This window comes from Rhinolophus ferrumequinum, chromosome 18, assembly GCF_004115265.2.
Source record: "Rhinolophus ferrumequinum isolate MPI-CBG mRhiFer1 chromosome 18, mRhiFer1_v1.p, whole genome shotgun sequence".
Taxonomy (NCBI): Eukaryota; Metazoa; Chordata; class Mammalia; order Chiroptera; family Rhinolophidae; genus Rhinolophus; species Rhinolophus ferrumequinum.
In genome coordinates this window covers 24,603,026-24,630,730 of record NC_046301.1, presented here as the reverse complement: position 1 = coordinate 24,630,730, position 27,705 = coordinate 24,603,026, and the positions used below count along the sequence as shown (strand labels likewise).

Genomic DNA, 27,705 nt, shown 5'->3' with positions numbered 1-27,705 from the left:
ACAAAATACTGGGCTCCATCTCCTTGGTCCCAGTTTTTTTGTTTTTGTTTGTGTGTTTGTTTAATGCATCAGGTAGACAAAAGAAAGCAAAATAAGTAAATAAAATCCATTAGTAACTGGGACCTTCATTAAAAGTTAAAGACCAGTAAAATTAAAACTATTTGAAGACTAGGGTCTTGATCTCTGTGTTAGGATACAAATCGCTTTGTAAGGAGCCATTCACTCACTACCTCTTACTCCTACATTTAGAAAGGAATTCTAACGATCTTATATCTTAGTAGATTTGCCAGGTAAAGAGATCATGATATATCCACCCATACATCCACTTAAACTTGTGTTAGTTACTAAATGCTTCAGCATTTGTAGTCATTTCAAAACAAATAATGAGCTTTTTTTAATGATGGAAAGTCACATTAAATATACATCCGTTACCACCTAGTTTAGATGCTTTAAACTTCTTTTCCCATGGAGATATGTCAAAAGCCACCAAAATTATGAATATGAACAACTGAAAAAAAAAATGCTAAAGCAAACACACAGAAGGAAAGAGTTTGGGTAGCAGAAATAAGGGAGACAGGGAGCAGAAAGTAAAAACTTCAGGCCAAAGCAAGCAGAAACCCTGGCAGCCCGCCACAGCATAGTTTCCAAGAGTACATCAACACTTACCCTGCAATGAACAGGAGGCACATGAAAATGTCTAGCAGCTGTAAACACTGAATTCACCACGACCTCGCTATCCCTACTCGGGTTATAAGCATAGAGAATCTTGGCTGCAGGGTGTCCCAGGAACCTAGCATGACAAAAGGGAGAAAAAGCAATGTATTGTGTCGTTATAAATATATCCATCCATCCGTCCATCCGTCCATCCACATATATACTTTAAACCATGAAAAGTTGTTGATGTTCATTACAAAGTTAAAAGCAACAATCATCAAATCCTGTTATTAATAAAGCATCTAATCCACAACAATCAAAAAGAAAAAATCCTTTCTTTTACAAAACTTATGCCCACCCATAGTAGCACCCCACTAGTTTTTGTGTTAGAAGAATTTAACCCATTTAGACCATTACGTGCTTGCAAAAAACACAGTGGGAACTGGGTACTTGTCTGATGCGAGACTCTAAATCAAATGAAAAGTATGTTTAGATAAGAAAATTTACTCATAGAAAAACTGAAGTTTCTTAGGGTTTGTTTCCTGAGCAATAAATTTAAGGAGGCTTTGTGTGTGTGTGTGTGTGTGTTGGGTGGGGGGGGGGGACAGGGAATGGACTTCTGGACTTCAACTCACAGAAACTTTATTAAGTCTTATAAAATGAAAACTTAATAGTTGCTAAAATCCATTCTTCTAAGAAAAATGAAAACCCTATGTCGCTGTCTAGCAGTGGTTCTTGTCCATTTAAATCATGAGTCTTTCATAGCACTCTGATGAAGGGTTGGCTTCTGCCTCCAAAACATGCACACACAAAAGTTGATACGTAATTTCAAAACTTTCCATGAATCTCAGATGAAGAATCTCTGCTTGACAGCAAATAACCTAACTGATACAGACCTTAATTTTGATTTTCCCACAGAAGGTTGGCTCTGACAAAGGAACTACAAGAGAAAAGGAGCTGGTCTCTGGCCCACCTACCTGGAGCTACCTGAAATGTTCCCTTTATCATTTACCTTTGGTTCCTACTGTCCAATGCCAAATTCACTCTAGTTAAATTACACTGCAATAAACAGAGAGCCTGCAAATATTTCACTGAAGTCTTTTCTCTAGTATTAATACCCTCAGTGGCAGACACCCCAATATACAGTTCTCATTAGTAAGGTCCAGAAATAAAATAAAACTATATTCTAAATTCAGCAAAATAAAAAACCTCATCGACGTTATGCTTGTATTTCTCTGACTTTATTCTGATCTCTGTGATATTAAGAAATGCGTGCTTTTAGAAAAACAAAATTAAGTTGTTTTTCTCATACACAATGGGATTTCAAAAATACTGTATTATCACCATCAAGTCCTTGGGGTTTCTCTTCTAGTCTTTCCTCCTATTTTTAATTACGGGTCTTAATTGAAGGTTTACTATGTCCAATGTGTATTTTAAAAAATAAATCCTTTACAGCCAGCTACAAGTAAAATACATGAGTGTGATTAAAACTTTTTTTTTAAAGTGTTCTTAGATACTAAAAATTTTTTATACAACCATAAGCATAAAGGGTCACCTCAGAAAGTCCTACCTCAACAGTACCAGGTCCACATTTGCCTTTTCACTCAAATTAAATAAAAAGGACTTCTGTGGTTTTAGGTAAATAATAGGAACCCATCAGCAATGTTGTTAATACTTATCCTCAAAGCTTTATATACCAAGTCACATAAGTGGAACACAAGATTTCTCATTTCAAAGGATACAACTCTCAGAGAAACAAGTTAGAAAATAAGGCTGCAAAGCTGCAATGTATTATAACAGAGCCCAGTGACTGCCTCCACCAGAAACCTCAACAGACCTGACAGAGGGTGCCGGCTGAGACCAGGTTACCACTGCGCTATTTTTATTCTATTTTTTTAAATTCTATTTTTAAAAGTGTTATGAGGATAAGAATTTCCTTCACTAGTGACAACTGGAAGATGCTCTATTAATTTAATACTACAAAAGAATGATTAAAATCTCTTATGAACGATTAGCACTTTTCATCTCAGGACCAGCAGAATATTAAACCTTAAAACAAACCCTAAGAAGCAGTCAGAAGGCAATTGAATCACATGACCCCATTCTGCATTCAAGGGGAAAATCAAAGCTATGAAAAGGGATGGGGTGTGTCCATGGCCAACATCAAAATAAACAACACCTAGCAAAAGCTACACTAGGGCAGTGAAGAGATCAGAACTCTCTGCTGAAAGTTTTCATCTAATGCCTATAAATTATGCCATGTATCAGAAGTGAGAGAAAACAACTAATTTTTAAACTGTTCAAATTTAAACTATACTTTGTTCGTACTGCGATTTTTTTAAAATTTCAACAAAAACAATTTATTCCCAGAATCATATCCTCGATAGATCTCACTCGTAAGAAAAATAGCGTGGGGTGTGCTGGCTCAGAAATCTGAAGATTTACTCTGTCACTTCTAGTGAAATGACCTTGGGCAAACTGCATTACCCCTGTGCAACAAATGCATGTAAACACATCTCTTAGTACACACTTGGGCACGCGCACACACACAAACTGTCTTCTGAGAACTACGTATACAAGTATTACGTAAACATAACCGAAGCATCCAAAGGTGACTCAAGTCTGAAAGTTAGCAACCTTTTCAATTAAAGACTTGAAACACTTTTTCGACCTGCTTCCAGCTATCAGGAACAGCAATTGCTATATATAGTTAATTAACCCATGTGGCTAATATATACACACATGTGCACTGATTGCAGAATTTTATGTTACTAAAGAATAAATATATTACACACAGCCAGCGTCCTATGTATGACCTGGAATTGTTATCCTATTCTAACTTACTACTATCCATCTTATTATAGCTACCAGTTTATATAATATAGTCTTTAAAATAGGCCCTGCATTAAAATTTCTTTTTACAATAAAAACTTTCCACAAAAGCAAAGTGCTCCCTCAGAATTTGAAATCAGTGAGGTTTTATTATAAATTTAGCTTCTTCTAAAAAAATTTCTTTACCTAGGAGTAAAAATAATAAAAATTCATAAGTGAAAATGCAGGCAGCTAGAATCTTATAAAGTCAGCAATTTCCCTTCACACTTTTCTCTCTTCCTTTTACAGAATCTCCTGTAAAAAGCTCAACAAGGTACTCGTAAATTGAAAATGTCATTCTCCCTCACTGCAGCACTAATCTTTTGATCATCAGAAGAAAATGGAAAGAAGGACACCCAGATGACTAAAGGACACACCAGGAGACCCCCACTGACCCACCCCAGATCCTCTAGTAACACCATGGCTCCTTCATTCACATAACTTTTCTTGTAATTCAGCAAAGCTCTTCGTAAAACTGAAGTGATATTTCAGGCTGCTAAAGCAAGCAGAGCTTTTACACCTGAAATACTCTTTCACTTCCAGCCTTGAAACTCTACTAATTTGAAATTCGATCTATTTAATGCAGCAATACTCTGCATTCAGGGAGTTTAACGTGTTAAACTGCAAACTTGATCACAGCCAACAAGAGTCCTTAAACTCCCCCTCCTTCTATACAGCTTCTATATATACCCATCCTTCTCTCATCCCTCAGCCGATACTCAAATCGCCTTCCCTTCATCTCACGGTTCTTCACACGACGTACCGTAAGTGTTTACAGCTTACATGCTGTCTTCCCCACTTACCTTGGTGCTAAAGTCTTAACCATAATAACTACTGTCTGCACAGTGCAATTCTGAATCCTGAAGCATAGTGAGCGGTAAAAAAGATTGAGGAAATGAATCTAATGAAAAGAATTCAGAAACCATCAATATTTAAAGTTTTCTATTATAAAATAACCTGAGTTGTTTCAGAAACACAAGGACTTAACATTGATTCCTTAGTAAGTTCCAATCACTATAAATTATTACAAGGCATGTTTATTAAAAATTATAGAAAGGGCTAAAACAATTCTTACACTCTCTTTTTCTCAAAAAATATTCCTTTTAACAAGACCCAGGATCAATATCCTTTGATATTATTAATATACTTTAAAAGTATTTAGCATCATGCATATATAAGATATCCTGAAAGCAAATGATGCAAATACGTTATTAAAAATTATAAAGAAAAGATACTCACTGAATTCCAAAATCCAGAACTGATGGCTGAAAATGTAAGCCCTTTCCACTAAATAGTTTGTCTGAGAAGCTAAAAAAGAAAAAGGGGGAGAGAGAGATTAATTTTTGTTGTAGTTTAACATTTGAAAAAAATACACAAACACAAAGCATATGCTTAGGCCAAAGGCTCTTATGAGATACAACTTAACTCCCACATAGATGAGTCTGAACTAGATTTTAAATGCTAAAATTGAATTAATTATAAGTCTGATAATTCTACAGCTGCAAAAATTTAAGATACTCTTAGATTATGGTTAATATAACTTCCTATCAAATGTACAGTTTGTGTAAGCATTCAGACAAAAGTGGGGATGGCTTCATTTCTGGATGAATTCAGATAACATGACTATTTTCATAAACCCCAAATCAAGACAAGACATACCAATAAGGGGGATGAGGGTGGGAGTGGGGGGCTGGAGAAGGTGGGAGCTTCGGCCTCTAAATTTGTTAGGCTATCTGTAACAGGGGAAGGATGGGGCTTGTAGCCAGGGTTGTCCCTGAAGGCTGAAACCATCACCAGATCTGCATTTTTAAGGATAGCCATCACATAAAACCTCACATGGTAGGACACTTTTCAGCATTTGTTAACCATTATTATGATTTCATTTTCCTTCAGAATCAAAAGCTACCAATTAACATACCAAAAAGTATATAAAGAAAACATATAAAAGAAAAAAACATACGCGATAACAATACATAAGCAAATGTAAAGACATAAAATACAGAAAACATGTAAAATATATAATATATAAATATATATATGTATTATACACATACATATATACCTATCCATGTATACATGCATATATACACATATACACATATACACACATGTACATAGATACATACATGTATACAATATACATACACCAAGAAACTATCAACTGTCAGACGACATTTTTAAAGCTATGTAATTCAAAAATATTTAAGTGGAGAAGCTCCTAAATGTAACAAGTATAACTATTTTCAAAGACTCAAGCAAGCTTTCCAAAATACAATCTTTCCATTTTCTCCTCCCCACAAGGAGCTCTCCACCAAGCATGGTTCAGAGGCTGGTCCAGGAGTAGACATCTGAGTTTCAAACCTGTTGGCCAACAGAAGCTTTGTGACCTTCACCAATCCCTCTCCCATTTTCCTTGCAGGTGTAAACATTATAAAGACCAAGAACCCCTTCCAAAATCCTCAGCTCGTAAGGAGAATTCTGGATGCAATCTTTTCTTCCTCCCTCCATTTTTCTGCCTCTATCTAAGCTTCCCTTTCTCCGTCCTCTGTCCATCGACTCCTTTCTCTGTTATCTTCTATCTGTAACTCCTTTATTCTATCTCCAACATCAGCTATATGAATAATAAAGATGACATCTCAGTCTCCGTCTGCCTAACTTCTGCCAACCTCTCCTCTTGTGTTGAGCTGGGGCAGAGAAGAGGCATGCTATTTACTGGGCCCCTCAAACCCCACAAGGCTGGGACTAACTCCAAGGCTTGCTAGCAAAAATGGCCACTAACACACCCAGTAGCTTCCAGAAATGTTTCTGAAGAGCCAAAGGAGGTGACGAACATCAACAGGTGTCCCCAACAGCAGATGCACCATGCCACCCCACTCCAGACCGAGCTGGCCAGCGCTCAGCATTCCAGAAGAAAAAGAAAACAGGCAAGTTCACATGCCAGAAATTATCTTACAAAGGTCAAGCTACTGTGTAAGTAATAAGCAAAATGATTATTGACAGTCTCCTTCCGGCCTTGTGTACCAAAAGTGGATTTATCATCAGATTTCACATACAACTTCTGAATGAAGACGGTTTGGGGGCTTAAAGTAATTCACCAAGATCACATAGCTACTAAGACACAGAGCCAACATTCATTCCAACGCAGATCTGTCCAGGTCAGAAATACGAACCCGGTATGATGTGCAGGCCTAGCCAAGTTCGCATGACCTACCCAAGAAACCGAGGCCGTCTTGCCCACGGGGTGAGGCCTTGGGCTTCAGAGTCCAAGCAAACCTAGCTCCCAGGTCCGAGGCCATCACTTTCTAGTCCTGAGGTGCTTGACTTCTCTCAAGTCCTAGGCTCAGGATCCAAGAAGTGAGACAACACTACCTAGGAGATGACAACAGTACCTACCTTGCAGTCATCGTGAGTTGAAAATGAGATGACAATGCCTTTGCTTCATGACGGGCACACAGTTAAGTGCAATAAATATTAGACTGTATTACTAAGAAGATGATTCTCATCTAACGAGAAAAGCAGTGAGAATAGAGGCAATGGAGGTTGGAGTCAGAGCTGACTCTGGGTTTAAAAGTCCCAAATGGGTTAGTAGTCATCATCTCTGAACAGAACAAATGAAATATAAACCTGGGTCATCCGATAGCACACCTGATTTGTAAGTTCCACAATCAGAAAGTTTTATATACCCAATGAAAACCAGACATTTAAGGTCCAACCCAAAGCAATAAGATAGAAATAGTCAGAATTTCTTTGACCCCAAAGAAAACTCTATCTTGACCTCATACGGGAGAAATAAAACTATGTCAATATTTTTTCCCTAAAAGTCATAGAGTAGATTCATCTTTTTCACTGGTCAGCTGTAGCTCACTTGACTTTATAGTTTGGAAACTAGATCAAGTTGCAAGGAGACTACCATCACTATATAAAGTTAAAAGTTAGGTTTCATAGATAAAACCATTTTAGGCATAGATATTTGCCTGCACACACATATACCTGCCCTCAAGCATTTGTTAAAGACTCAAGGGGCGAAAAAGCTGCAAACCACCAAAATTTATTCAACTATGGACATCAACAATTATCCAAAAATATCAGTGCTAGCTAAGAAATCACACTGTTTGAAGATGCCAAAGTCTTCATTTCTAAATTGACAGCTTCAAAGAAACAGATTAAGCTTCAAGAGTGGCTGCAATAAAAGATAAAATTTCCTCCCTTTTCCCCTTTCTCTCAAAAGCCAGTATTAACCATTTCACCTTTGTTCCCTTAATGATACAGATGATTCTTTTATGTCGTAGTTGACCTGGCCTCTTTCAATCTTAGGGGTCCCCACATCTGGCATAAACACTTGACACTTGTAAAAATAAATTATAAACGTATGCCATGTAGTTCTAATTTTCACCCTTTCCCCATCTGCAAGATAATTTACAAGGAAAAGTCCTTTATTAAATAAATAAATAAATAAATAAATAAATAAATAAATAAATAAATAAATAAGAGGGGGAAGCTGGATGGCTCAGTTGGTTAGAGCACAGTTCTCTTAACAACAGTTGCCGGTTTGATTCCCACATGGGCCAGTGAGCTGCACCCTCCACAACATTGAAGACAACGAGCTGCCACTGAGCTGCTGGAGGGGCAGCCGGATGGCTCAGTTGGTTAGAGCGCGAGCTCTCAACAACAAGGTTGCCGGTTCAATTCCCATATGGGATGGTGGGCTGCACTCCCAGCAACTAAGATTGAAAACGGCAACTGGACTTGGAGCTGAGCTGCACCCTCCACAACTAGATTGAAGGACAACGACTTGGAGCTGATGGGTCCTGGAGAAACACACTGTTCCCCAATATTCCCCAATAAAAATTTTTAAAAAGCGGGGGTGGCCATTTTGCTTCCATGACTGGAGCTAAGCACAGGGATAAGAAATAAAAGTAATAGTAATCTGAGGTGAGTGGGCTCTTGTTTACAGGAATCCTGTCGCACACATTTTCATAGCCCTTATTCTAAAGACACCCACCTTCCCTCAGCAGCAGGGCACGTGGACAAGGAATTCCACACATTATTTTGAAAGAATATCTTTGCCTTAGATTACCTAACATTTTTTTAATCTTTTTTTTTTAAAAAACTTTAGTTGCCTTTTTCTCTATGTAAAACAAACACAGTTCCAAAAAGTGGCTAGAATACGAGAAAAGAAATTTCGCTGGAAACAAGACCTGGATTCCCCGCTATGACATCAGCTCCCATGGGACACAGGCTTCAGTTTCCTCTTTGGTACGTTGAGAGAGCTGAACTGAGATCCTTAGAACAGTGTTGGGATGCCCAGACTCCTTATTCTTAGGAAAATGATATCTCTCTACAGATATCAGATACACCCTTTTAGAAAAATTCAGTCCGGTAACTTAGAGGTGGAAATGAATTAACGACAACCAACTGTTGTGGCCATTCGCAAACACTGCTAAAAACATCATTTCAAACACCACGCTCCACCTCTCCGGAATGAGCAAGAAGGCCCAGGGACTCCAGACCCAGCCTCACAACTCTTGGCAATTTAGTGAGCGTTGGCTGCAACGGAGCAGGCAGCCAGCCCAAGGAAGATTCTCCCCCTTGAGATTCTACTCCAGGGAGCCGGACATGGCTCATCCAAGCTGGGCAAGCCAAACTTAAAGATGAAGAGGGTTCAAGGAGAGAAAAGGAGAAACCTACCTAAAAAAAAATTAAAAATAAAAAATAAAAAAGTCAGGAAAGGCTTCCAAGAGGTAGAGAGGGGAATGGGCCTCAACAAACAGCTAACGTGAATGAAAACTAAATGGAGGCCCCTTTGAGGACAGCTAACAGGATGAGGGAAGATGCAAAGGCTTAGGCAAACACAGGCCACATTTGGAGAAGACCGTCTGAGCAAGGAAAACACACTAGAAAGTCAGCCTGTTCTCTGCATGGTAGAGTACAGGGCATAAATCAGGGAATAGAGTGTGAGCAGTGAGGGAAGGAGAAAGCTAAGATGAGGGCAGCCCTGGGAGAGTACTGCAGCTAACAAAGAAGGCTTCACTGGACTATGAGGACGGTGACACAGCGACGAGTCAGACGCTCGCCGTCACACTCCATGAAACAAGTCTTATGTACCACGGCTCTGTGCGGACCCTACGCCTCAAGGCAAACCCATGGTTTCACTAATTTCTAGAGAACACTGCAATGTTTCAGAAGAGGGCCTGCAGAAGCCAAAGTCCTTTCAGATCAAGTGAGAAAAAAGCTTCACCTTCTAATAGGGACCTGAGAAACAACAGCGACCACCTACAAGGATGGTGCAACTGGCTGGTTTTCCATATTCCTGAACGCAAGGCCTTTCACCTGTCTCTAGAAGCCCAGCATCTACAGCTAGCTGCCTTTCAAATGTCAACTCTTTTCAATACCTGGAGAGAGCAGAATGCGTTTAAAAACAAAAAAAATTTTTAAGGCTATGACAAGGGTTTTAGCCACCAGACTAGGTAAAAGGGCTGGGTGAGCAAGAGAAATGGGTTTCCCACCCATTTCACAAACCTTGGAAAGGTAACAAAGTAGACCACACCGAAATAATGCAATTGTCTAGACTCTGACGTTTTCAAGGAAAGACCTGTTATGCTAATGAGCTTAATACTGGTCTATTAGTCACAAAAATGTGAGTGCCTATTAAGGTCCCAGGGCTGGGAGGACTGTAAAAGACCTGTGGACTCCATGAAGGTGGGGATTCCGGCACTGGTAATCCTCCTTGGACCCTGAGCAGCAAACAAGTATTTCTAGGACTCTGCTGCTATTCCCAGGGACCTTGAAGGAATTTAATACTTTTGTGTTATGCAATAAACCTGGACTTGATTCCTGCAAAGATATAAGAAGCCCCAGGCTGGGGGCAGCCCTGCCTGAAGTTATTCCACTCCGGGTAAAGGCCTCCACAGGCCCCAGCAGCTAGTACCCACACGGCCTGAAGCACTTCTGTGATCTATGATAACAGTAGGGGTAACAGCAGCGTTATTAGACTTCAGGAAAAGCAAATGGCCTGAAGCATGATTTATGCAATGAGTTCTATAGCTACATTAGTAATAAAATTCTGCATCATACTCTTAGTATTTCCAAGCACCCTGTGCGGATACCTTGGAAAACAAATTATTTTTCACTGTTACTGTTAATTGAAAAAAAAAAAAACAGAAGTTTATTGATAGGAAAAAATATGAAATACACAGGTATGTATGTCTACTTAAGTTAGCGTGGTCATTCTTCCTGGGAGATTACGGAAGCCAGTATTTTCAACCCCCTTAAATTCCACAGAGGAGGTAAAAAAAAATCACTTGGTAGAACATGATTGTCTTCGTTTCTTCTACTATAGAAAGCCTCAGACTTACTTCAAGGTCAAAGCAAAAGGAACAATACCAACAGTGGCCTGTCAGAGGCGCTATCAACAAAAACAGGACAGCTAGGGTTTTAAGATACTCCTGCATGCTGATGGCCAAGCCTCCCTAAGGCCAGGACAAAAGTTCCCCATGCTAGTCTGTCCCCTGAACTGCTGATGACCTCTACATTCCTCCCACCCATGGATGAGGTGTTCCCTCTCTCAAAGGTTAACCCCTCCATCCCCTTTCTGGGTGGGTCCTGAGCTGATCCAGGCCTCACAGCCCCCATCCTGCCCTCTCCAGGATTTGCACGTCTCCTTCCCTGCTCTGTCTTTCTCCCCCACTCCACGAGAGACTCCTGACCCGCTCACTTGAGAAGATCGCCCACGTTCCCCACCTGCTGTAAGCCCTCTTCTTCCCTGCGTAGTCACACTGCTGGCAAAAGGAACACTGACAACAAGTACATTTACTGAGCACTCACAGGGTACCAGATACTGTGCCCAGCCCTTTGTTGTCCCGGGTCATCCGGAGCACCCTGTGTGGATACCTAGTGTTATTATCCCTTTTCACACACAAGGAAACAGACGCTTTGAGCGTTTACACCACTTGCCCAAGCCCACTCTGCCATTGGGTGGTTGAACGGGAATCGGAAGGCACGCTAAGGGCCCATGCACTACTCTGCCTGCCGTCCCCTTTCTCCCTGGCATCCTGCACCCTCACAACGTGGAGACTTTTCTTGCTGAAGTCATCAATAATTCCAAGCTGTGAACTCAAGTACTTAATCTCTCCACTGGCTACTCTATCTTGCCGTGCCCTCCCTTGGTTTCTAGGAAATCTCACCCAGGCTTCCTCCTACCCCTACAGCTGCTCCTTCTCATCTCCCTGTCAAGTTCCCCTCCCTCTGCTTATCTCTCCCACGTTGCTGTTTTCTCAGCTCTTCCTCCTATGCAGATGTTGTTTTCAATTCTTTTGCCGTCCAGCAGCTAAGCTTCCTTACTCCATTCACTGATTTCCCACTGTCGCCCCTTCTGGTTTATGAAAGGGCCACTTACTAGTTTTACTAGCCTTGCTGGCAGATAACCCAGACTTGGCCAGTCACTGGCCTGACTCACTTTCATCAGAAACTGAGGGAGACAGGGAGGAAGGAAGGGACGGAGGGAGGGAGGGAGGAAGATAATCATTCTGGGGGCCACCACAGCAGTCGTGCGGTGGGGTAACTGGCAGAGAAGCACTGTCCTCTGCAGTGTGCTTCCATGACACCTTTTCGCTGTGGTTCTAGCTGCTAAGTCCCCTTTGGGCTTGTTTGTTTTCTGAGACTGGTTCTTAAGTCTTCCTAGAGATTCTGTAAGCTGTCCAACAGCTTTTCAATAAATTCCTTTTCTGTTTAAATCAGCCAGAGTTGGTTTCTGTGGTTTCACTGATTCATTTCCCAAGCCTGTGTATCTGTGGCCTGGACTCCTCTCCTGAGCTCCTGACTTGTGTTTCCATCTGAACCAGACATCGTCCCACCGATAGCCCACAGGCACCGCCACATGGAATCTAAGATGGAGTTTAACATCCTGCCCAGCCTCTCCTTCAGTTCTCGGAGCTGTGTGACCTTGGTGAGTGATGGCCTACCTAGTCAGCCGGGAGCCTGGATGACAGAGAACCTGACTCCTGTGCCTTTCTTAACTCTGCATGCAACCTGCACAGAGGGCTGTCCCAGGGTCTGACACCTTTACACCACTCAACTCTCTCCCTTCCTTTTAGTCTCCCTAGCATGACCTGATATTCAAAAGACATTACACTTGCATTTTAAGAATTTCACAATACCTCATTACATTTACACATTGACTCATAGCACAGTCCTCGTGCGCTAAAGAACTCCTTTAGCTAAGTGGTTAAATAGCTTTGCACAAAAATAAACAAACAAACAAACCTATAAAAAGAAAAGGCCAGTAATTAAGCTCATGTTTCCTAACTTCTGTTCCAACTTTCTCCTTATTGCGATGCATGGCTTCTCATCTATGGTTTAAAGATTCAGCATCTTTTTCTAGATTCTACTGTATGTTAAAATAATTACATGTGATTTTTTAAATCTGCAAAACACAAAACACATTTTGCACTACCTTTCAGCTAACGGACAAGTGAGCATGAAAAAATAATTCAGCATTAGATGTCTCCAGCAGTCAGAGTTGGGCAGATGCTACACGTCCGAAAAGAAAGCCAAAGCAGAAATTCACAAAGATGACGAGGGAAGGGGGGACGCCAGGGAGGAAGGAGTTTCCCTCCTCAATCACAGACAGACAATGCAACTTGGTGCGATACTGTAGCTCTTTTCAGAAAACCAACTTTGCCGTCTCAAAGTGTCCCTATCACTTTAAGTATTACTCTCTGAATATGAACCAGCTATTTTTTTAAAAAGCTAGGCTATAACCCTTTAAGCAACTCAGTAGCTAGATGTAGTCATATTATAAAAGCAGCAATGCCAAATCCCACTGACAGTCGTGTCTTCACTCTGCCTACATTAAAACAGTGCCACGGTGAAGGCAGCGGGACACAAGAATCCAAAGACGAATCAGAAGCTGCGTAACTTTCCTGGGTTTACAGTGTCACCTACGATCCAAGGTAGAGCACAGCCCACAGAGGAAAAGACGGTGTGGAGCAGGTTGGGAAAAGCATTTTGGAAGAGGTGGTGTCAGAGCAAGGCTGCGAAGGCTAGATGTGTGGCCTCCAGGTGAAAATGCAAGACGTCCAGACAAGGGGAAGGCATAAAGGTTGGTAAGATGAAAACTAAAGTACACAGGCAATTTCTTAAGAGTTTCTTGGTAGGATGAAAGAAGAATCCTACAGAACTTCACATCCCAGAACAATTTTAATGCAAACACAATGAACTGATTTTCTTTTTTTAAATCCCAATGCAAGCACGTATAGCAAAACAGTCTTCAGCAATCACAACGAATATGAGCAATACTATTCGAAAAAGCGAAGGACACATTTCTAAGCTTTTTAACCATCCCTTGAAGGGCCAGCCTCAGTGGCCTTCTTGGCCACCGTCAGTGAAGGAGCGCCCAGCTCCAGGTGGTTGGGGAGACCACGTGATTGTTAGTCTTGTACAAGACCAGCTTGTGTACTAGGGGCATTCCTTCCTGATTCTCAGAATACTTGGACAACGGTATTCACCAAGTTCAAATCTTGTCCCTTTAAAACAAGAAGAAGAAGAGGAGGAAGAAGAAAAAACCTACCCTCTGAATGTAATATTTTAAAAGTTCTCTTATTTGGGCTGTTAAGCCGTCTGCTGAACACACCAGTATATGCCACACACTTGCCCACAGAGCAGAACTTACTAGTGCGAAACTGACATGTGTGATATGATCCCACTGTCAGAATGGTTTGGGGCTGATTTTTCTCATGTGCAACCCAAAAATACTGACACTGGAGAAAGCAGTCTCGAGTGTGCCCAGAAAAACAGGTACTCCTTAACACCAGTAATTGGGGCTGGGTTCCCCCCCTCCCAGGGATAAATTAAAAATGTGTTATGTCAAAAGCCATTTTCCCTTGAGAAACAAGGGTTTCATGGTTTACTTTCCAGGGTTCTACGACAGAGGTTGTTCTTTGACCCTTAATATCCTTTCTCTCCTTCTTCCATATAATTTTCAGTTGGTCACATTTCCCAGGTCCCCTTGCAGCTGGGTATGACCCCAGGACCACACTCCAGCAAACAGGATGTACGCTGAAGCATCATGTGGCAGCATCCAGAAACCCTCGGGCCCCTTCCTCCCATCTGCTGCCGTGAACACAAATGTCTCCCTGTGAGGACTGGGCCGGGAGCCCTAGGGAAGGGAATGCAGCGAATGGAGGCAGGGGGCTCCCTGAACACTTCCTGGAGCCATGGGCTGCACGGCTCTAGACTCCCACAGGAGAGAGAAAACATTGTTTTGTTTTAAACCACAGGTATTTTGTAACTCAGTTACCTTGCAACTTAATTCCAATTGAAACGGGTTTCTCCCCTCCTTTCAAACACCAGAAACTGCCCGTGGCCACTGCTCAACAGAACTAACAGGCTGCCCTGGCCGACCTCCAGCCTCTGCTGCCCTGGGGGAGCCGGGCTCCTCAGGGAGCCTTTCCTGTGGTTCAGAACCAGAGCTTCCTGACAAATCAGAAGGCTCAATGGCGAAAGCCATAAAAATAACTCCAACAGAACCCAAATCTGATGGTGAAACAAAGAAGATTCTAAGTACCTAACGGATGGTGCCTGCCTCCCTGCCTCCCTGCCTCCCGCTGCCCTTCACTGGGAAAAGCTGTGGACTGTGGTGGCGGCCAATGGCGGCTGCTTTGGTCACATGCAGTGTCAACTAAGAAACGCCAGCAGGAACTGGCTTTCAGGAGTAGGCACACAGAAACCACCTTCTAGTTCAGGACCTTCCATTCGGCCTCCCCCTCACACACAGGGCCCAGTCCCACGAAGGGATGTGCAAGGACCCCAGTGACACTTCAGGGAACCCAGGCTGAGGTAACCACGCTAGAAATAAAAGACGTGCTAAAAGGGACTCAAAGGTGACAATGTCCCCCACCTGGCCTTCTAGGAATAAAGTCCTAGGAAGAGCCTCATCGGTAAGAGCCCAATACCATTTACCTGCAGTGAAGGCAAGGAGTAAAAATTACTTTTTAAAGACTGCTCGAAACTTTCGCAATCATTGAGACACATTTCCTCCTTCCCCTACAATAGAAAATAGCTATCTTCCTGCTCTACTTCAAGTCCATCAACACTGTCAAATGGCAGAGCTCTTGCAAAACCAGGAGAGGAAAAATGGGCGGAAGACAGCATTTTGTTTCCTAGTCAGCCCTGGGAGAAAAGGGTAAGAAAGTGAGACAGTGAAAAAAATCTGCTCAAGTCCCAGCACCAACAGGGTCACTGGGTCCCAATCTGAGCCCAATGCACAAAGGCGAATTAACTAGAAAAATTAGCAAAAGAGATCATTTAATGTTCTTGTGATCAGAATCTCAGTTTCCACTACTATAAAATTAAAGCAACGCCCCTAGGTCCATTGGGAGGATTTAATGAAATTTGTGTGTAAAGGGTGCCAAGCAAAGTGCCAAGCAAAGGGAGGAGAGAAGAGAAGTGTCAGTTCTAAGGTCAACAGAAAAGCAAAATATAAGGATTCAAACTCTTGAGTTCCATGAACTCTACAGAAGTCAATCAGGCTAAAAGAAGGCTAAAAGGTGTCTCTTTTAGAATGTAATTTATGCCAGGGGAGGGAGGAGAAGGGAGAAGCAGGGGTGGGCAGACGGCCTCCAGCTTAATTCAAGTGAGCTGGCAGCTCCAGGCTGCACTCCACTGGCACAGCAGCAAAGGAGCAGAAGCCTCCCTTTCGATTCAGGCCAGGGAATTTAATTGTTCTTAATTATACAGACGCCACTCATATGCAAATAGTGCATGAAGGGTTTCCCTTTTAAATTGTAATTTTGCTTTCAAACTCTTGAGGCACTGAAGTGTTACTGCTGAAGATGTCACTGAAGAAAGAGTGGCCCCGCGGTCACTCAGGCCCCGGAGAAAGGCCCCTCTTCACTGGCCTGCCCTCCCTTTGTCTAGCCCTGCAGACTGTTATTCTCCCACTGCCAGGCCTGCCCCGGTCTTGTTCTCCAGCCCAGTTCTTCTCTAACACCTTGCCCTCTCTTTCCAGCACTCTCCATTCCTGGACAAAGCACAGCACAAATCAAGCACAGACTCCAGGGCCCAGCACAGAGAGAAGGGGAAGCCAAGATCAGCTGGTCCCAATGTTGTTTTATCCATTCAATCTTTACATCAATGAACAACGATTCCAAAAGAAGTAGAGCTCTCCCATAGAAATTGTGTTTTGAAGCTAATAATAGCAACATGGAAAAAAAATGCTGCCAGCAAGTCAATAAAAGGAAACATAACTGTCATGTGCAACATGACTGCAACGAAAAAACATACAAAGGAAAATGAGAAAGAAGGCAATTGCCAGAATGTTAACAGCAATGTTAGGATGGGGGCGGCTAGCATAACAGGTCCCTCCACCCTCCCCCCCACCGCAGTTTTCCTAAATTATTAAGTGATTTGTATCTTTGAGAATATTAAAAACTTTTGGAGTTCTGTTGCTTTCAGAAAGCTCAAGAGCAACAGCAAGATACATTCTTCTTAACTAATACAACTTGTACTTATTTCTTTGTATTGATTGAAATAACACATTTCCACATTTATAAGTTGCTTAAAAGGTAACAAAAGTTTCAATTCTGAAACACTTACTTGTTACTTTTGTTTCACCTCCCTAACTCGCTGGTTACTTTTCAGGCTCTCCGCCTCCACCATCTCTACACTTCTTGTCTTTCCCATTTACACTCACTCACTTGCTGATCTGATCCAGGCTTCAGACTCTAAACATTACCTGGAATTTACACCTCTGGCCCTGCTGTCTTTCCAGTCCCAACAGCCAGTTGCCCACCCACAGGTTCATGGGGGAGTCTAAGACTTTTAACAAAAAGACTAGACCGTACCACAGCCCATTCCATCACTAGCCACCCTGGCTCAGTTGTTCAAGCCAATAACCTTGGAATCATCCTTGACTGTGTTCCGCCTCACACTTCACATCAATCTACTGGAAATCTTGTGAGCTCGGCTTTCAAAACATACCCAGAAGGAAGCTCGCCACAGCCACCAGCTCCACCCCGTCCGAGCCCCATCATCTAACCCTCCTCTCACCTGATTTCTTGACTGTCGACTGCAGTGGCCTCACCTGGCCTCTGCCTACAGTCTGGGCTCCACATCAGCCACGGCAGCCTTGTAAAACCTAATTCAGAGCATGTCACTGCGCTGCTCCAAAGCCCGTGATGACTCTCCATTTCCAAGGTCTCACAGGAAGGCCACCATGTTCTCCCAATGATCTCCCCAACTTTACGTTTTTGTCTCTGTGGGCTCTCCTACCCTCCTTGGTACATGTTCTGCTCTAGCCACATGCTCTTCTGGCTGCTCTGTGAACACGCCAGGTGTAAATTCCTAACTGTGGGGACAGAGCCCCAAAAAGCAGTTTCCAGGCTCTCGGCCTCACATAGAAAGGTGCTGGCTCAGGTAGTAAATGGCCATCGACTGTGATCAAATGGCCGTCAGCTGTAACCAGTGAGCCATTAGCCATGAATATAACTGCTGTGGCTGGGCTAGCAGAAAAAGGGGGAGCTAGCAAGAAGATGGTGGCTGAGTCTGCAAGCGGCACAGTGAGGGTTGAGAATTGTGTTGCTCCTGGTTCCTGTGTCTCCAACCCAGCCGCCAGTGAGAATATAGTGGTGTGACTCCCCTACCTATGGCTCCGTAGGTGTTCCTTTTTGGCCTCACCATGTCCTGCGTTCTTATGTGGGGAGTGGGAGCTGAGACCCTGCAGGCCGCCCTGCGTGACATTAACACAAAGACCACTGCACTGGCCATTCTGTCTGGAACTTTCTTCTCCCAGATAACTTCATGGTGAACTCCCTTCACCTCCAAACCTTTGTAAAATCTTACCCTGACATGACCAGCGTGGGGATAAAAGATCCAAAAGCTGCAGACATCCCTAAATTCACTTATTCCTAAAGCCAGCAATACTCCTTTCCGGGTTGGAAGAGCTAATACCTTTCTTTTAGTACTTAAGCTAACTGATTGGGATCTGTCACTTGAAGCTGAAAAGGTCCCAACTAGTAGTTAGATGAACCCAGTAACTATGCATGAGGTTGGGTCCAGGAAAGCAGGTAACCTTTGGAACGTTAAAATTAAAATATATTTTATGACTATATATGAAAACCTGCTTTCTGAGAAACAAGATGATTCCGAGAAAGCCTATGATAATCTGCATCCCACCAAAAAAAAATGGGTAGTAGTGGCTCTTAAAAGCACAAACTACATCTTCTTTATAAAAGAACCAACAGCTACTTTTAAGAGACAGAAATGGTCTAAAATTAGATTATGGTGAGGGCTGCACAACCCTGCAGATATACTTAAAAAAAAAAACTGAAATGCACACTTTAAATGGGTGAACTGTATCGTGTGTGAATTATATCTTCGTAAAGTTGTCAAAAAAAAAAAAAAAAAAAAGGAGGAGAAGAACCAAAAGCAAGCACCTACGCCAGCTTCCAAACTGAAGCCTTCTGTCAGAAGTCAATGTAGGAAAGGGAAGAGGAGGCCCTTTCTGCAGACGCATCTTCTCAGACAGGCAGCCATACAATCTCCAGCAGCTCATTTCCTTTCTGTGCGCACGGACGCCTCCTCCACATAGTGAGAATGCCATCCGCAGATGCCTTTGATTAGTGGCCGTCCACATTTCCCATCATTATGCAGCACTTTGTAAGCTGCAGTTAATTCCTGCCTATTATCCAAGTGCAAAATCATTCTGCCTCATTTTAAGCAGCCGAGCAGCTGCAGAGGAAGAACAGCTCTGCCCTTCAGAGGAGGCCCATCTGACACATATAATAACCCCTGCTGCTACAAGGACTCCAATCATCGAGGGCTAATCAATTTCAATCAAAGAGGCACTGTGAGCCCAGAGAACGCTGGTGACTTTCTTTTTCATCTGTTAGCACAGACCTTCAAAAAGCCAACATGGGAAGGAAGACGAAGAGAAGGGCAGAAATCAGGACTAGGGTGTTTGGGTTGTTTGTTTGTTTGTTTGTTTGTTTTGGGGGTGATGAAAAAAATCCAATAAGAGCAGAACAAGTGCTTACACCCAGACATGCTCTGTCCCCCTGCTCTGTCCATCCCTATATTAATCTTCGTGGATATGTGAGCCCTGATCTTTAAACCACCTGGCTCCAGAGCTCAATGAACTCCAAAACGACTAAATTATTCTGAATTCGCCAGTTCTCCAAATAATCCCTTGACCTCTCTTCTGAGGAGGCATTTCCGTATTTTAAATAGCTTCCATTGTGGCCTTCCTTTCAACAGAGATAAGAAAATATACTCACTGTACCTTATACATCGAAACAGGGTGCTATATTGTGAAAGGCCATTTTATACAATAAAATACTGTATATAGAGTATTCAGTTAAAATGTTTAACTCTCGTAACAAACTCAACTTTTATTCTGTATTCAGTAACACTTTCAGAATGTAATTCTTTCCTTTAGTAAAAACAAAAGAGGGAAATCCTGTACACCCCACGCTAGAATTACTGCCCCATTCTGGCAGTAATTACAGAATTAATCCCTTTACATTCAAGAAAAGGTAAATCCCCTGCAGTGGAATCTTTACAGATGTGCAGCGCCTCAATGCTTCCTCCCTTTCAGAAAGCATTGAGGAGCACCACCTCAGAATCAAGAAATTATTTGGTCCACTGGTACCCAGTCTGGCCATCTCTGCAAGATAACCAGGGCAGCGTTTAAAAATATGGATCCCCGGACTCCACGAGTTCTTCCCAATTCATAATCTCTGTGGATAGAGCCTGGACACGTGCATTTCGAGAACAGCTACCCCAAGGAATTCCACTGTCCTTGCTCCCATTAGAAACGTCGGCGTGTGTGCGTTTGGGAACCACAGATCTATTCATCCATCATCCGTCTATTGCTCATTCAGGATCCTTCCAGGGATCCTCCTGTTTATAATGCAGCACATTTTCAGAACAAAATTCTTCAGCCTCACAGAGAGCCGGGGGGCAAGAAACATGCTAGCTATTTTAAGCAGAAAGGGATGGTAACAGGGAATTTGGTAGTTATGTGATCCTTGAAAGGTTCAAGGGAGCACGCTCTACAGTGGGCCTCGACGAAGGACTCCCAGCACAACAGGGAGCCAGCCTCCAAGGCCACTGGTGCCCCTGTCACATCGGGAAGGTGGGGCATGCCAGGAAACTGCCCTGGAACTACTGAGTCAGGGACATCCTGTCAGCTGTGATCCCGGGACTTGGCTGCTGCCTGTGCCACCATCGTCAGTCCTACGCCAGATAGGCACTAAGCTGAATCGTGGGAAGAATCACTCTTTTTGCTACACTCCAGAGGCTGAACTCACATGAGTGAAATATGCTTCTGATGCTACTGCACTGGAGTGGTCACCAGAGCCGTCCAGCGTGCCAGCCTACTCTCAACAGAAGACCGCAACTCTAACACCGATGCAGCATTCACTCTCAAGCCGTCTCTACACCGCTGAGTCTCCCAAGGTTACTTCCTCTGGCCTTTCTTCTCTCCATTTCCCCTTCCTGTGGGGGCAACTGCTAATTCAGATCCTAGTACCGTGTTTCCCTGAAAATAAGACCTAGCTGGACAGTCAGCTCTAATGCGTCTTTTGGAGCAAAAATCAATATAAGACCCAGTCTTACATTATGTTACATTATACCCGGTATTATATTATACCTGGTGTTATATTATATTATACTATACTATATTATATTATACCTGGTCTTATAGTAAAATAAGACCAGGTCTTATATTAATTTTGGCTCCAAAAGACGCATTAGAGCTGATTGTCCGACTAGGTCTTATTTTCGGGGAAACACGGTCCTGCACACAATGACATCTTTTGAATTTCTTCTTCTTCGATTCATCTCATAACGTACGCTGTCTAAATGTTTTAGGGTCCTGAGTTTTTGTCATCCAATAAACTAGCTCTTTGCCCCCAAATCCTGTCACTCATCAAATTAATGACACTTGAACAAGATAGAATACAAAATATACTAACACCACCATTGCTGGAAAATTCTAATAATCACATTATCAAGATCTGTTCAAATGCAACCGGCATTTTTGACATGGTCTTTTCTGGACCGTATGTCCCACATAGCATTTGGTGCTATGAACGGTTGAAAGCCCCTGACCACAGGAATTAGCAGCAGAGGCCTAAGAAAAAAGAACAGTAGAGACGGCAAGAATTTTAGGTGCTGCAAGTAGAATATTTGACCCCAATAAAAACTATAAACTACTCAGATTTGAAATAATCGTGTGTCCTTTTTTTTTTTAAAGTATATGTGAGGTCTCGTGAAATGAACATATGGTAACATCTTGTGTAACAGCCCACAGAGTCCATTTTTGCAATCAGATCTTACTTAATACAATATACTGTGTGACTTCAAAACAACGGGGCATATGTCAAATACGGAAACTCTGCCAGTTACATGGACAGGGTGGGGAGTGAGTGAAGGGAGGTCTTTACATTAAATGAAACCATTTCTAACACAGGGAGTCTGGCCAGAGAATACACCACAGGTGTAATATAAGATGCACATGTACTCTTAATTTCTGAATTTATTTTCTCCTATGAGTAAACTATTTTTACTCCTGGATTTAACTTTGGTATCATATTTGTACTTGCATAAAGATTTTCACCCCCCGGGGACTGTTTTCTTTTCTCATTGGTTTTTCACCTTCATCGACCCACTCCCTTCCAAAGCAGCAGCATCTGTTCTTAACTAAAGAGTCCACATGGGCTTCTTACTTTACATATTCACTTTCAGTAACTAGAAATATACCCACTGAATTTCTCTTTAGGTTATGCTGAAGGTGGAAGCCGCACACCCACAAAAGCTTGCTAATTTAAGTGGAAATTTTACTTTCATGTCTTTTGTGAAAGGATTCCATCCCACCTACCACATTTTAGAAGCACGCTGTTATGCAATTACCTTAAATAGAAATTTCAAAATAATCAATCATTTCTTTTACTACTGCAAGTAATTACATCCAAGTCCATATGGAACAGAACATTTCCATCTTCTAGAGATGAAAGTCAAAAATTCACGGACATTAGATGAAGTGTCATTTCTCATAAGCACCATGATAAAATCAATCACAAACTATCCTGGAAATCACCAAGGAGCATGGAACTTCTAGAAGGCTGATGAGGGGTCTCTGGAGCTCTCTAGACAGTGGGGAGTAAAAGCCGTGGAAGATTCTTCCTCACCTCTCAGGACCCTGCCTCCTTAATACAGAGAATATAATCCTCCCAGACCAGACTAAATCCACAGTTTAGTGTATTTGCTTCCTTCCTAAGGAGCAAATATTCAAAGCTTGGTGTGATCTACAACATACGTCGTCAGATAAGAACCAACCGTGAACATTTCTCTTGAGTTTCAAAGTGTACCCTCTCTCTATCCCACACACTCCAAGGGACGGGCAGGCTCCCCCAATCCTAACCAAATCCCTTGCCTCCTTATGCTACTTCTACTAGTCTTAGAAACTCTATCTCAGGTATACATTTTAACTGTTTTGCTTGATACAGCGACTTTGATACAAACACATTATGAGACAGGCCTGGGAAGGGAACCCACAAGAAACAAGACAGGGTTTCACACAAAGTAAGAGGCATCGGAGAAAATGGAAGTGAGAAAGTTATTTCCTCTGTAAGTTCTAAAGTCATTTCTTCCTCTACTTGCTTTTAAACTGATGCTTGTTCTTACCTTGTTTTTAATTGTTTTGTTCTTTTTACACCTATAGGTTTCCCCCTAAATTTCCACAGGTGAATGAGTTCATCTGCGTTACTGCAACCAGACCGTACACGCTATTTTAAAACCAGTCCTCTTTTTTCAATATTTTAAAACATGCCACATAGTTTTCCCCAGTCACTGGAAAAGAATACAGTAAATATAAAACTTATGTTTCTCAACCCACACAAATCTATCAACGCCAACTGCTAGGAGCTCAAATACAGCATTACTCTGTTCTTTTTTCATATACTAGGTTCTCCCTATCAATAAATTTCCATTTTTACAACTAAAAACCCACTCTTTGAAGAGGCAAGCTGTAACCTGTTTTATATTATCTACTACGAAAATCTGGAAGTAAGCTGAGGCTACGATATTTCACCCCCAGTTCTAAAAATCCATACGTTTCTATACTGGTCTCCATTTCAGAGATGGGAGAACTCAGTAAGTAAGTAAACGCACGTCCAGTGCCTAGCAGGCAATGTCTTTCAGCATGCCAAGGAAATTCAGAACAGACCCAGGGAAAAAGCAGCTTCTCCCAGTAATGGTATAGCTAACACTCTAAAACACACAGGACCCAAAATCAAAAAAGCCTCTAATACTACGGTACCCAAAAGATGAAACGGAAGAGGAACAAATGCAAGGTGGGCCACGAAGGTGGGAAAAACTAACAGTGGCCTGTAAAAGGATGCCTGTCAAATACTTAGACAGTGTTCCGTTTAGCACACTTAGCATCATTAAGTACGCGCGTCACTATCCAAATAAGGTGGACTTAAAAAAAAAGAGCCATCCAGTGAAATTTCTTACACAGAGACAGTCCCCGCATTACCTCCACAGGGCACCCCTAGAAACCTAGAAACCACAACATAAAGCCAATCATATCTTCCCTTAGCTTCCCAAAGGGTTACATCCTGGTCACAGGCACCAAGTAAATCACAGGAATGAAATGTTGCATAAAATCTACGACACAACTTCAGACCCTCTAAATAATGTAAAGTGATCAAACCAAGCCATAACAGTGGAATTTGACATTAGCAGTGACCTTATGGACGACAAGGTCTAAGTGCCTCCTTCTTCGGGCCAGGAAATGGAAACTCAGAGGACCACTTGCCGAAGGTCAGGGAATCTCGCTGGAAGTCAACTGAGAAACAAACCCAGGCCTCCTACCAACCAATCCATGTGCTGCTAGCCAAGTGGAACTTCTTTACAGAAGTCCCTTAAAACGGACGAGAAGCATACACAAGCCTCCAAAATAAGACATACAGGAAGCCAATAAAAATATAACTCCCATATCACACATTTTATCTGCAAAGAGTATCAGGCATTTAAAAAATCTGTATCTGTATGCTTGTTGTTAGCAACTATTTTTCTTTTTGGCCTCTTTGTAAATTTACAAAGTATTACAGGAGACGATCTGGACTGCCAATCGGAGTAACCATGGCTTATGTCCACCCCCTACATCCGATTAGAAACTCGGCCTCCCTGGGCACTGGGACGTGTGTGTAACCCAAGGCAGGTCCATCAGAACCCATCTCTGGACCACATGCCCAGAAAGGGCATTCTGCAGGTGCGAAGCTTTGAGGAGGGCAGTCTAGTGCTGCCAGTGGCCAAATTCCCCACTAGGGTTTCTTCAAGAGGGACTGAAAAAAATCAAACAGAAGTGAAACGTGGGAAAGACAGAAAACAGCCTGGCACAGCTACAATGAGATGTGCTGGTAAGACAGTCTAAGCGGGGAGAGTGGGCTACTGACGATTTCTATCCTCTCTGCTCTTTTCTGAATGACCTCATCTTGCTACAACAAACATAAATTTTGCAATGAGCAATGTAATGAGAAAACTATGTCATGAAGTAAGGGCACGGCTGATATTCAACTGGAATGGACTCGCTTTCCTGTCTAAGGCCTTTTCTGGTCGGCTGGAACTTTAGGTATCACCCTGAGCTTGGCATAAAAAAAACCACAATAAAACGGTCTGTATAATCCACGAGGCTGGGTGCAGGGGACGAGGATGACAGCTGCTTTTCTGGACATCAATTTTCATTTTGTTTTAACACCAGCTAACTGCAGATCCTTTCCCACAATCCTATCAAGAATAACCTGTTACTTATTAGCCACGTGAAAAATCAGCTACAAAACCCGAGACCAATGAGAGGCATCCAAACTCCTTCCAGACAGCTCTATTCAGGACACTCTTGGAAACTGTTAGCCAACCATCTCTGCAAATTTCAGCCTTTGCATTTCTAAAACCTTAATTCCTCTTCCTCCAAGACTTCTCCTCCTTTTTACTTTAAGTTTTACCTTCAGACTTGCATCAGATTTGGTTTCCTGCTACACAGTGCAGGGCCATTTCCCTTCAGCTTTTAAATTTTTGTTTGTTACACTTCTCTCCCTTCTTCATTGCATTCCTGAAACAACCAAGTGTCCCCTACTCTAGCTTTCGGCAAACTGCCTAACCTCATGTCTTATAGAAGGAATTTCATTCAACAGACAGCAGTGGAGACAAACATAGGAAATTCCTAAGTTTCACAAATACGTCTTACTTCAAAAGCAACATAATTCTGGCAGTTTTAATGAACACGGTTTGCCAATGCCTGACATAACGTTTGGGAATTATATTCACAGGAAACTATATTTCAGGTCTTATTTTGGCACAAGATGCTAAAGGCACAACAAATGCTAAAGGCAAAAATACAAATAATCCCTACAGTCACACGGTCTTTATCAGGTATTTTCTTAGACCAAAGAAAACACCGTATCATAGAAATATTACACAATGGTTAAGTGAACAGATGAAGCCACAAAAACCTACTCAATCCTGAAGTCCTATAATGTCTAACCACGAAGCAGCAGAGTGGGCTGAGGGAAAGCCCAGGAGCCCTGCAGCCCTGGCAGAGGTGACGGGGGTTTCCTTTACCTGGTGTGACTTACCAAAGGTAACTCGAGGCAGGACCTCAAGCAAACCCAGAGCAGAAGGTGGTTCGTGGGAAGCGGGAGTGGGAGGATGGGGAGACCCTGGAGGGGGAGGGGGAGTTGGGAGGAGGGACACAGAAACAGAGTGAAAGAAGGGAAGAAGAGAATCGAGGTGAGAATCAAAATGGGCATGGCACAGAAGGAGACATGGGAACAACTACCTTCTGGGCAGGCGCTCCATTCATTCCAAGAAAACATTAAAGGCTGTCTAGGACTAGGGCATCCAGCTGAGTGCTGGGGCTACAAAAATTTAAAAACAACAGAAGGATCTTGATCTTAAAGAACTCCATGTCACAGGGTGAAGACACACTAGAGACTAAAGAATTATGCAGGCAGAGCACCGAATGTTCTGGTAGAAGGAGCATGTTGGCTGGGGGAGGGGTCAGGCTTCCAGGAAGCTACAGCCCACAGGCTGAGTCTCGGGGGACCCTGAGAGCTGGCCCCCTTAGCATTGCGTGTACCTTCACTTCCATGCTGGGTCCCTTCCTTCCCCTGACACTTAGCATACAGCTTCCTTCCCAACCCTCCTACCTTGGAAGAAAAGGGACTACCCTTCTGAGGTCTAATATTTGCACATAATGAAAGCCAGGACACCTATTTACTACAAACTTATGAACTTAGAAAGTTGAAATTAAAGGGCACAAAACAGGAACTCAAAACCCACAAGCTCAAGCTTCAAAGGTGAGAATGTCCCATTTCATAAAGGGCGGTTCAGGGTTCCCACTTCACTGTTCCACATTCTTTCCCCCACCTCCAGGCCGGCTCCTTCATCACAACCCCAGACAGACTCACACTTGATTTCTCACCGTCTCCAAAACTTAAATTCAACAGTTTCCCTCACATCCAAAGAGGAGGCGAAAGGTCCTACCCAGTAAATGTAGGATTTTACTCCACGCTGTTCATTCCGCTTCAAGACGCAGTCTCAGCAGAAGCACAAACACCAGAATGGCAAGAGTTATGTTGGGGTAGAGAATTATGGAATGTTTTTCTTCTTCTCTATATTGTTGAAAAACTAGAAACAAACATGTATTTCTTCTGGAATAAGACCAAGAAATAGAAAACAAAGAACAACAACAACAACAACAAAAACCCACTTGCTACAACATGGATGAACCTTGAAGACATAACACTAAGTGAAAGAAGACAGTCCCCAAAGGACAAATACTGTATGATTCCACTCAGAGTAGTCACATCCATAGCGACAGAAAGTAGAAAGGTGGCTGCCAGGGGGGTGGGGGAGGAGGAGGGGAAGTGGGGAGTTATTGTTTAAAAAGCACAAGGTTGCAGTTTTGCAAGATGAAACGAGTTCTGAGGATAAATGGTAGCGATAGCGGCTCAACAATGTGAACCCATTTAATGCCTCGGAACTGTACCCTTAAAAATAATTAAAATGGTAAATTTTATGTCATACATATTTGATCACAATTAAAACAAACTAACCTTTAAAAAGAACAATCCTCGGGAATTTATTGTATCTACACAAGGCGCTGTCTGTGTGTAACAA

At 42.5% G+C, this 27,705-nt stretch overlaps 1 protein-coding gene across 2 annotated transcripts in view; it reads right to left on the bottom strand.

Moving 5' to 3' along the window:
• TMEM131L (transmembrane 131 like) overlaps window positions 1-27,705 on the bottom strand; it is a 144,304-nt gene that overhangs the window by 69,186 nt on the left and 47,413 nt on the right. For both annotated transcript variants that reach the window (XM_033134871.1, XM_033134872.1), the window contains exons 4-5: window positions 4,765-4,833; window positions 667-790 (exon numbers count right to left, since the gene is read on the bottom strand). In XM_033134871.1, coding sequence (XP_032990762.1) covers window positions 667-790; window positions 4,765-4,833 — 193 coding nt within the window. The remainder of the gene's footprint in view (window positions 1-666; window positions 791-4,764; window positions 4,834-27,705) is intronic.